At 65.3% G+C, this 10,136-nt stretch overlaps 4 protein-coding genes across 4 annotated transcripts in view; 1 reads left to right on the top strand and 3 right to left on the bottom strand.

Annotated features, from left to right (window-relative positions):
• Positions 1-617, top strand: part of CHLNCDRAFT_141437 (hypothetical protein) — a gene marked incomplete at both ends in the record, with an annotated part of 5,040 nt that extends 4,423 nt beyond the window's left edge. Inside the window, 2 exons of the mRNA XM_005843142.1 lie at positions 36-214; positions 460-617. Coding sequence (XP_005843204.1) covers positions 36-214; positions 460-617 — 337 coding nt within the window. The remainder of the gene's footprint in view (positions 1-35; positions 215-459) is intronic.
• A 771-nt stretch (positions 618-1,388) lies between these two features.
• CHLNCDRAFT_141436 (hypothetical protein) lies at positions 1,389-4,204 on the bottom strand (the record flags this gene model as incomplete). The annotated part of the gene is made up of 11 exons (XM_005843112.1): positions 1,389-1,627; positions 1,782-1,859; positions 2,092-2,172; positions 2,351-2,447; positions 2,597-2,686; positions 2,857-2,950; positions 3,046-3,091; positions 3,340-3,378; positions 3,488-3,612; positions 3,708-3,812; positions 4,092-4,204. The coding sequence occupies 11 exons, from the start codon at positions 4,202-4,204 to the stop codon at positions 1,389-1,391; spliced, it is 1,107 nt and encodes a 368-aa protein (XP_005843174.1).
• Positions 4,205-4,951: 747 nt separating this feature from the next.
• CHLNCDRAFT_55362 (hypothetical protein) lies at positions 4,952-7,730 on the bottom strand (the record flags this gene model as incomplete). The annotated part of the gene is made up of 10 exons (XM_005843111.1): positions 4,952-5,190; positions 5,350-5,427; positions 5,623-5,703; positions 5,957-6,053; positions 6,222-6,311; positions 6,471-6,564; positions 6,694-6,739; positions 6,957-7,063; positions 7,159-7,263; positions 7,555-7,730. 10 exons carry the CDS (start codon positions 7,728-7,730, stop codon positions 4,952-4,954), a joined length of 1,113 nt encoding a protein of 370 aa, XP_005843173.1.
• Positions 7,731-8,401: 671 nt separating this feature from the next.
• Positions 8,402-10,136, bottom strand: part of CHLNCDRAFT_141434 (hypothetical protein) — a gene marked incomplete at both ends in the record, with an annotated part of 2,725 nt that continues 990 nt past the window's right edge. The window contains 6 exons of the mRNA XM_005843110.1: positions 8,402-8,640; positions 8,773-8,850; positions 8,998-9,078; positions 9,262-9,358; positions 9,604-9,693; positions 9,922-10,015. Coding sequence (XP_005843172.1) covers positions 8,402-8,640; positions 8,773-8,850; positions 8,998-9,078; positions 9,262-9,358; positions 9,604-9,693; positions 9,922-10,015 — 679 coding nt within the window. The remainder of the gene's footprint in view (positions 8,641-8,772; positions 8,851-8,997; positions 9,079-9,261; positions 9,359-9,603; positions 9,694-9,921; positions 10,016-10,136) is intronic.

The following is a 10,136-nucleotide window of genomic DNA, read 5'->3' as shown; positions in this document are numbered from 1 at the left end:
CCCCCCCCCCCCCCCCCCCCCCCCCCCCCTTGCAGCGGCATGCGCCCGGGCCTGCTGCGCGGCTTCGACCGCGACGACGACTCCTTCGACTTTGATGTGCTGTACGCGAATGTGGCGCGGGACCTGTTCTGGTACTCGGGCAGCTCTCGGGAGGAGGGGGAGTGGGAGGAGGTGCTGGCGTACTGGCACTACGACCAGCCCCAGCCCTACACCGGTGCGCCCCCCGCCGCTGCGCCGTGCTGCGTGCGCTGCGCCGCGCTGTGAGGGGGTGCTGGGCGCGGCGTCCGCCCTGCATGCGCGTGCGGGGTTGCGCTGCCGCTTGGTCTGCAGTATGCTGTGCCGTGCCGCGCTGGCTGCGTGCATGGCGCAGCACAGCGCAGTGCAGCATACTCCACGCACCACCGCACACCGCCGCCGCCGCCCGCCGCCCACCCAACCGCCTGCGCCCCCTGCCTGCAGAGGGCTACGCCGCCTGGCAGCCGCTGACGCTGGAGGCGCCGGAGTGGTGCGACTTGGTGCCGGGGCCCCGCAACCGGGAGATTGTGGCCTGGCCCAACCACCCCTGCCAGTTCCTGCGCAATGCCACCGCGATGGGCCTCGCGGCCGCGCTGGCCTGACTCCAGTCAACAGAGCCCAGCGCTCCTTCAAGGGGCAGCGCTCCTGACAGCTGTCACATGCGTACCCGCACTGATATACTATGCACACCCGCACTGATATTTGATGCTGGAAGCTGTTGAGAAAAGCTGTTGAGAAAGCCACCTGCGAGCCTGACACCAAGGGAGACGTGCGCCCTAGTGCGCGCGCCTGATGGTGGCGGCGGCAGCGGGCGCAGCGGCGGCGGGAGCCGCGGCCCAGCAGCGCTGCGCGGCTCGACTGATTGGCTTGCTGAGCGCCGCCTGGCTCTGCCTGCCAGCACTGTATCCGTTGCAGAGGCACATTCTTACACTGTTACATGCCGGGCACTTTGCCTGGGCACTCGATTCATGTCACCGCTTGCTGCAATGCACCGGTCCATTCAAAAGGTGCGACAAAAGGTGCTCCCGGTGGCGGGAAAAGAAACACAGGCTCGCCACAAGCGCAGGCTCGCCACAAAGCCATGGCAAGAGGAACGGAGAACCAGATTCCAGATCAAACAAATGCAGAGAGGCATGTGCCCTGGACACAAACAAACACAGCGGCGGAGGCGGCCACCAAAGGTGGCGGGCCCGGGTAGCACTAGTCTACCCTTGTAGCACCACATCTACCCGCCTAGTACACTAACTACTAGTAGGGCGCCGCCGGGCACGGGCTTCACGTTTCTTCAGAGGGAACTTCTCTCTGAAGCGGCGTCAGCGCCGAGCTTGACAAGGCCGCAGGGAGGCGCTCCATGCAGGCCCTCGATCCAGCCCTCAATCCAGGTCGGGCCCCGGCTTGAGCAGGCGCGGGATGCGGGCCACGTGCACAGCCGTCGTGCCGTTCTTAAAATCGGTGGAGTAGAACTGCACCACCATTTCCTGGGCCTTGAGGGTGACGGCCACATAGCCGTCGGTGAGGGCGCCCCACACCGAGGAGGGGTCTGTGGGGTAGTAGTCGGAAGGCACGCCGTCGTCGTAGCCAAAGCCCTCGGTGTAGCGCCGGGAGCCGCCGCCTGCGGGCCGGGACGCGGGGGGAGGGGGGCATGGGGTCAGGCAGCACCGCCCTGGGCATGCAGATGAGGGGGGGTACCCCTGCACCGGTGCAGGGCACCGCAATCGCCAGGCGTGCCCACAGGCGCCTCAGCTGCCCCCCTGCAGCGCACCCACCCGACACGATGGTGTGGTAGTTGGGCTTGTAGAAGCTGGAGCTGTTGTAGTGCAGGTGCTCCAGGTCATGGTCGTGCCCTGCAGGCGAGGGCCGCGCCACCCAAGCACGCATCGAGGTGGCACGCCACAGCGATCCGCTGGCCGACGCCCCGCCCCGCTGTGGAGCAACCGCCCCCCACATCCCAGCCCTGGCGGCTCGGGCCTGGGCCGGCCAGGAGGGGGAAGGCGGCCGCCGGCCAGGGGCAAAAAGAAGCAGCAAAAGGGCGCAGCAGGTGCAGGTGCATGGCGGTGGGAGGCTATAGGGGCGCACCCGCAAAGTAGACCTGGGCCCGGTACTTTCTAATCAGCGACTCCACGGCGTACTTGACCTCCGAGGAGCCGCCGTGGCGCCCTGCGGAAGGAAAGGAAGGGAGAAAGAAAGGCGCTGGGGGGGGGCTGGGCGGTCAGCTGGCAAGGGTCGCGTGCTGGGGAGGCTGGCAGGGCTGGCATGTACGCAGGGCGGGTGGCGCGGCCCGGTGAGGAGGGCCAGCAGGCAGGCGGGCAGGCAGGCTCGCATGGGGGGCCCTCACCGCTGCTGCGGGGCGGGTGGTGGGCCACAATGAGCTTCCAGGAGGCCTTGCTGGCAGCCAGCTGGTTCTGGAGCCACACAACGTTGTTGGGCCAGCTCTGCAGGGGCGGGGAATGCCGTCCATTTGGCCAGGTTGGTACAACTGCTGGCCAGTGGGGTGCACCCCGGGTGGCTGCCCAGCTGGCGGCCGCAGGCACCTTTGCAGCAGCACTCGCCGCCTGCCACCCGCCCCTGCTTTGCGCCCCACCTGGGTGCGGATGCCTCCCTTGAATCCTCCGGAGCAAATGTAGAAGTTGTACAATGAGGAGGGTGTGGTGTCCCAGAAGAAAAGGTCCACCTGGAGCGGGAGGAAAGCAAGGGGGCCAGGAGCTGAGGTGGTGGCGTGGCGTGACGATGAGATGGGGCTATCCCATTCCCTCCACACGCCATCAGCATGAGCGACCGCACAGGCCTGGCCTGCTTCTCAAGCCACCCCCCACACACACTCATAACGCCAGCTCAGCCCACCTGACCGCCCGCCAGGCTCAGCTTCCTGTTGCGGAACGCGTGCCAGCGCCAGTCGCGCTTGCGCAGCGCCGGGTCAAGCTGGTACAGAGGGGAGCTGCAGGGGGGGTGGGGAGGGCACAGGGTGGTGGAGCGCATTGAGTGTGTGAGGGACCAGAGGAGCGTGGCCACGACCAGCCTGGCCCCACTCACGTGATCTCATCTGGGGTGCAATAGCTGGTCTCGCTGTAGTCATGATCTGTTTGGATGGAGGGATGCACATGGGGTGGCAAGGCCGGGAACGCCTAATAGAATCGCCAAGGCTTCGGCACAGGCCTCCCCGGGACCCATTCACTACTAGTGGGGGGTACTGCACTTGGCGCGTCGGGCAGATCAAATAATGGTCTAAAGCTAGACGTTAAAACCGGGAAGTGAAGCTTGTGGAGGCTCTTCCCCACCTTCAAGGCCACCAGTGAGGGCAAGTGGGGTGGGATATGGGGGCCGCACGTAGCAAGGTGCGGGTGCGTTTCAGGCTGAGCGGTGCGCCTGGGGGGGGGGGGGGCACAGGTGCTGTGAGGCCACCACAGCCTGCAGACCCACACACAACAGCCCGCACAGTGCAGATCAGGCAGCCCCGCACTGGCGCCCCACCCACACTGCAGCTCGAACTCACTGCCCAAGACGGAAAACCAGGGGACCTGCAGCCCTGGGCCCTTGTAGATGTTGGTGAACTTCTGTGTGAACCAGGGGTCGCTCAGGTTCCTCAGCCCAAAGCCGTAACTGCGGAAACCAGGCGCGCGATGGCGGTAGCAATTACCAGTGCACATGTGTGGTTGGGGTGTCCCCTGCCTGCATCCTCCAGCCCCGCGGCTTACAAGTTGTCTCCAGTGCTCAGCACAAAGTGCGGCTTGCCGTAGGCGCTGTTTGCTTTCTTGGTCATCATCTGCGCGACACGGGTCTGGTTGTAGCCGTTGGGGTGCCTGCACGCAGCGGCGGCAGTGCCGACAGTAGGGCAAGGCGCATAGGTTTTGCGGGCCGGAAGGTGGCAGCTGGATGCACTGCCCCAGGAGCATGGCAGCAGTATCAATATGCGCCCAGACCGCTATTCAGGAGCTGCCTGGTTGGGGTGCTGTGTCCGGCCTGGCCAGGCAGATGGCGGCAGGCGTGTCGGCGGGCGCTGCCGGGGGCGTGATGGCCTGGCGCGCCCAAAGGTTGCCCCCGCCAGCGGCACGAATCATGGCTCTGCAGCAGCCACTCACGAGTCGCTGGCTCTCCCCCAGTCGCCAACCACGAAGAAACGCACGGGGAAGGCCTGCGGCAAGGCGACTTGCACGTCCGCCTGGGAGCCCTGGGCCGCCACCCCGGCAATCATCGCCTGGGCGCACAACAGCATGAGCAGCGGCCCGTAAGCCGCCGCAAGAGGACGGGTTGGCATCGCACGATCGTATCCGCCGGGGGGTGCTCCGGAAAGGCAAGCAGGGCTTCCAAATGATGATCAAGGGACAATCGGCGGCACTGAAGGTCTGTGGGCCGAACAGCGACACCTAGGTGAACATGAACTGCCCGCCAGCTGGCGGTGGTGGTTGGCCACCACTGCCATAGCATGCTAGCCTTAAGGCTTCTCGGGCCGCTCCGGTTTGGCGGCGGTGGCGCTTGGATTGCCCAAAACTGCGCCTATTCTGAAGGTGGCGGGGGCGGGCGGCCGCAGCAGGAGAGCGGCGGCAGCGGCTTGCCGCCGGCACGCCCCGTCTGGCTGGGCGGCGCCGGCACGCCTCTCACACATGCCTGGTCCTGCAGCACTGGTGTTTGTTACCGATGTGAACTTCTTGGCGAACGGAGACTCGTCACAAACAGCCTTAGAAGGTCGGACCCAGTGGCCGGCTGTTTGGCCTGCGCTGCGCAAGGCGGCAACAGCACGCCATCCATGTTGCAAGTGTGCACGCAGGAACGGGCAGTAGTAGAAAGCAGTTGGTCGGTGTTGTATCGGCGGGAGAAAACAAAACACATCAGGAGACACAGGGTCACGGGCTTCAAGAGGGCAGTCCCCTCTGCAGCGGCGTCAGCGCCGCGCTTGACAAGGCCTCAAGGAGGCACTCCATGCAGGCCCTCGATCCAGCCCTCAATCCAGGTCGGGCCCCGGCTTGAGCAGGTGCGGGATGCGGGCCACGTGCACAGCCATGGTGCCGTTCTTATAATCGGTGGAGTAGAACTGTGCCACCATTTCCTGGGCCTTGAGGGTGACAGCCACAAAGCCATCGGTGAGGGCGCCCCACACAGAGTAGGGGTCTGTGGGGTAGTCGTCGGAAGGCACGCCGTCGTCGTAGCCAAAGCCCTCGGTGTAGCGCCGGGAGCCGCCGCCTGCGGTCCGGGGCGGGGGCGGCGTGAGGCATGAGCTCAGGACGGGGTCGGGGGCGGCTGGTGTGCTCACCCGACGGCAAGGCAGGCAGACAGGCCAGCGCTGCCGCCAGGCGGGCCCACAACCGCCTCAACCTGCCCCTTGCAGCAACACGGCCTCACCCGACACGATGGTGTGGTAGTTGGGCTTGTAGAAGCTGGAGCTCTGGTAGTGCAGGTGCTCCAGATCGTGGTCGTGCCCTGCAGGCAGGACGCGCCACTTAAGCACACATGAGGTGGCTCCATTGTCCGATGCCCCGCCCTGACGGGCCGCAATGGCAACCTCCGATGGGTGTGGGCCTAGGCCGGCAGTAGGGGGAAGGCGGCCGCCGCGGGGGCAAAAAGAAGAAGCAAAAGGGCGCAGCAGGTGCAGGGCGGTGGGAGGAGACGGTGCACCTGCAAAGTAGACCTGGGCCCGGTACTTTCTAATCAGCGACTCCACAGCGTACTTGACCTCCGAGGAGCCGCCGTGGCGCCCTGCGGAAAGAAAGGAAGAAAAAAGGCCTCGGCGTCGGGCGTGGGGTGAGAGCATCAGCGGGGAGCGGGCAGGTGCCTCCCGGGAAGGGGAAACTGGGGGCTGGCTAGTGGGCTGGCTGGCCGGGCCCGGGCAGAGTTGGGATTCTGGCAGGGCTGGCACGCACGCCGGGAGGGCAGCACGGCCCGGAGAGCAGGGCCAGCAGGCAGGCGGGCAGGCAGGCTCGCACGCAGGGCTGCCCCGCGGCGCCCTCACCGCTGCTGCGGGGCGGGTGGTGGGCCACAATGAGCTTCCAGGAGGCCTTGCTGGCAGCCAGCTGGTTCTGGAGCCACACAACGTTGTTGGGCCAGCTCTGCAGGGGCGGAGAAATGCCATCCATTCGGCCAGGTTGGCACAAGCGCTGGCCAGCGGGGTGCACCGCGGGTGGCTGCCCAGCTGGAGGCAGCCCCGGCAGCTGCTCCCGGAGGCACCTTCGCAGCGCCACCCGCTGCCTGCCACCCGCCCCTGCTTTGCGGCCCACCTGGGTGCGAATGCCGCCCTTGAAGCCTCCGGAGCAGGTATAGTAGTTGTAGGATGAGGAGGGTGTGGTATCCCAGAAGAAGAGCTCCACCTGGAGAGGGAGGAAAGCAAGGAGGCTGAGGTGGTGGCGTGGCGTGACGATGAGATGGGGCTATCCCATTCCCTCCACACGTCATCAGCATGAGCGACCGCACAGGCCTGCTTCTCAAACCACCCCCCCACACACACTCGTCACGCCAGCTCAGCTCACCTGGCCGCCCGCCAGGCTCAGCTTCCTGTCGCGGAACGCGTGCCAGCGCCAGTCGCGCTTGCGCAGCGCAGGGTCCAGCTGGTACAGAGGGGAGCTGCGGGGTGGTGGTGGGTGGGAGACGAGGGCTTGCCAGGTGGCAACAACCCGGTGGTGTGGGGGTGGAGTGCATTGAGTGTGCGAGGGACCAGAGGAGCGTGGCCACGAGCAGCCTTGCCCCACTCACGTGATCTCATCTGGGGTGCAATAGCTGGTCTCGCCGTAGTCATGATCTGTTTGGATGGAGGGGTGAGAGTTGGGCGAGGTGAGGGTAGGTAGGTGCGTTTGCGGGTTGGGCGGGTTGGGCGGCACGCGCATGAGCCCCACGGCTGTTGTGAGCACCACATCCTGCAACCCCGCATAGCAGCCAGCTCCGCACCAGCAGGGCTAGCAGGGCTGCAGCAGCCCGCTGCCTGCTGGAGCCCCGCCCAATCTGCAGCTCAAACTCACTGCCCAAGACGGCGAACCAGGGGACCTGCAGCCCTGGGCCCTTGTAGATGTTGGTGAACTTCTGTGTGAACCAGGGGTCGCTCAGGTTCCTCAGCCCAAAGCCGTAACTGCGGAAAACAGGCGCGCGATGGCGGTAGCAATTACCAGTGCACATGTGTGGTTGGGGTGTCCCCTGCCTGCATCCTCCAGCCCCGCGGCTTACAAGTTGTCTCCAGTGCTCAGCACAAAGTGCGGCTTGCCGTAGGCGCTGTTTGCTTTCTTGGCCATCATCTGCGCGACACGGGTCTGGTTGTAGCCGTTGGGGTGCCTGCACGCAGCGGTGGCAGTGCCGACAGTAGGGCAAGGCGCATAGGTTTTGCGGGCCGGAAGGTGGCAGCTGGATGCACTGCCCCAGGAGCATGGCAGCAGTATCAATATGCGCCCAGACCGCTATTCAGGAGCTGCCTGGTTGGGGTGCTGTGTCCGGCCTGCCCAACAGAGGCTGGCCAGGCAGATGGCGGCAGGCATGTCGGCGCGCCGCCGTACACTTGATGCCACGGCGCCCCCAAAGGCGTTGCCCCTAAGCGGCACGAATCATGGCTCTGCAGCAGCCACTCACGAGTCGCTGGCTCTCCCCCAGTCGCCAACCACGAAGAAACGCACGGGAAAGGCCTGCGGCATGGCGACTTGCACGCCCGCCTGGGAGTCCTGGGCCGCCACGCCGACAAGCATCGCCTGGGCGCACAACAGCATGAGCAGCGGCCCGTAAGCCGCCGCAAGAGGACGGGTTGGCATCGCGATACTGGCACTCGCGGGGTGCTCCGGAAAGGCAAACCGGGCTTCGGGATGATGAGCAAGGGACAATCGGCGGCACTGAAGGTCTGTGGGCCGAACAGCGACACCTAGAGGCCGGCCCGGAGAACCGTCCACCTGGCGGTGGTGGTCGGCCACGTTAACTTGAAGAGCACTTGGCCCTACGAGACTATTCTGGCCGCCCGGTTTGGCGGCGTTGGCTCCTGGATGGCCCAGATCTGCGCCTACTCTGACGGCGGTGGCGGCAGCGGCGGCTGCAGCAGCGCCAGCAGGGGAGTGGCGGCAGCGCTGTGCTGGCAGGCTGGCGTGCCTCTCACACTTGGTTGGCCTGCAGCATTGACGTTTAATACCATTTTACACTTCTAGGCAACATTTGCGCGTCACAAAAAGCCCTGGAAGGCTGGACCCAATGGCCGGCTGTTATTAGGCCCACGCCGCGCACTGGCAGCCAGGCGGCAGCGGTGCCGTGCCATGCAGTGCATGCAGAAACGGGCACTAAAGTAGGAGGTCAACCTTCATGCGTCAAATGATTTTTTAATGGCGGGAGAGAACAAAACAAATCAGGAGACACAGGGGCACTGCAAACCCCGGAAACACGAAACAACAACAGAGGCAGCAGTGCACGAGAGCAAAGCCCCCATTTAGGCTTGGCGTCAATCCAGGTCGGGCCCCGGCTTGAGCAGGCGCGGGATGCGGGCCACGTGCACCGCCGTGGTGCCGTTCTTAAAATCGGTGGAGTAGAACTGCACCACCATTTCCTGGGCCTTGAGGGTGACGGCCACAAAGCCGTCGGTGAGGGCGCCCCACACCGAAGAGGGGTCTGTGGGGTAGTAGTCAGAGGGCTTGCCGTTGCTGGTGCCAAAGCCCTTTGTGTAGCGCCGGGAGCCGCCGCCTGCAGCGCAGGAGGCGGGTAGGCACGTGGCGTTAGGGTGGTGCCAGGCTGACACCCAGAGGCAGGGGGCCTCTGGCCACATTCCGAGGGTTGGGAGGAGTTGGGAAGAAAACAGAAAGACAACGGCCTCACCCGAGACGATGATGTGATAGTTGGGCTCGTAGAAGCTGGAGTCGCAGTAGTGCAGGTGCTCCAGGTTGTGATCATGCCCTGCTTGCACCAAACAAATGCATGGCGCGTCGCATCAAACTCTGCTCAGCTGAATGCCGCCACACCCAGCCACGAGGGGGTAAGCGGCGGCCAGCCAGGGCACCACCGCAGGTGGTTTCTGTTCGGGGCAATTCGTGGGGCGCGCACCCGCAAAGTAGACCTGGGCCCGGTACTTTCTAACCAGCGCCTCCACGGCAACCTGGACCTCTGGGTTCACCCCATGGTACCCTGCAAAAGGAAAGAAAGACTACGCCCTTCGGTCTGGGTTGATGGGACCCAGGGGGAAGCCAGCAAGGAGCCAGCCGCCCAGGGGACAGCCCGCGAGGGAAGCAGGGGCGGCGGGTTGTTGGCTGGTTGTTGGGGCAGGGCTGGCGGACAAGCGAGCAAGCGGCACCACCCTGGCATCCTCACCGCTGCTGAGGGGCGGATGGTGGGCCACAATGAGCTTCCAGGAGGCCTTGCTGGCAGCTAGCTGATTCTGGAGCCAAACCACGTTGTTGGGCCAGCTCTGCAGACACACGGGAGCAGCTGGCTTTTCAGCGAAAACAGCCTAGCGGGGTGGCAGGCATGCGAAGTGCAAGCAGGGGAGCAGAACCTCCAAGGGCGCACTGCGTACAGGGCTGGACATGGATGGGAGGGAGCGTGGCTGCTCGGTGGGTGGCGGCATCAGAACAGTTCTCCACGACACACACGCTCACACACACGCACACATACGCACCGTCACAACCCGCCCCACCGACCCCATCAACCCACCTGGGAGCGTACTCCACCCTTGAATCCGCCCCAGCATGAGTAGAAGCTGTATACGTCTGAGGGGGTCGTATCCCAAAAGAAGAAGTCCACCTGGACGGGGAGGAAAGCCATGAACAGGGACTTCCAAGAAAAACTGCTAGCTGGGTAGGGCGCCACACCCGCTCATGGCGGTTGCCGCCTGCCCCACCAAACCAGCCAGGCAGCCACCCGCTGGGCACCCCCACTGCACCACACCATGCACACGTGTCCACCACACACTGTCCACGCAGGCCCAGCTCGCTGCCCGCTCGCCGCCAGCTCAGCGCCAACTCAGCTCACCTTGCCGCCCGCCAGGCTCAGCTTTCTGTTACGGAACGCGTGCCAGCGCCAATCGCGCTTGCGCAGCGCTGGGTCAAGCTGGTACAGAGGGGAGCTGCAGGGAGGTGGTGGGATTGGTAGGTGGGCGTTTGTGGTGGTGGTGGTGGACGAGTGGGGTGGTGGTGGTGTGGGGGGGGGGGGGGGGGGGGGGGGGTGCGCCATGGTGGGATAGGAGG

This window comes from Chlorella variabilis (assembly GCF_000147415.1).
Source record: "Chlorella variabilis unplaced genomic scaffold CHLNCscaffold_34, whole genome shotgun sequence".
NCBI lineage: Eukaryota > Viridiplantae > Chlorophyta > Trebouxiophyceae > Chlorellales > Chlorellaceae > Chlorella > Chlorella variabilis.
Note: the sequence above shows the minus strand (reverse complement) of the source record. Positions and strands in the feature narration are given on the sequence as shown.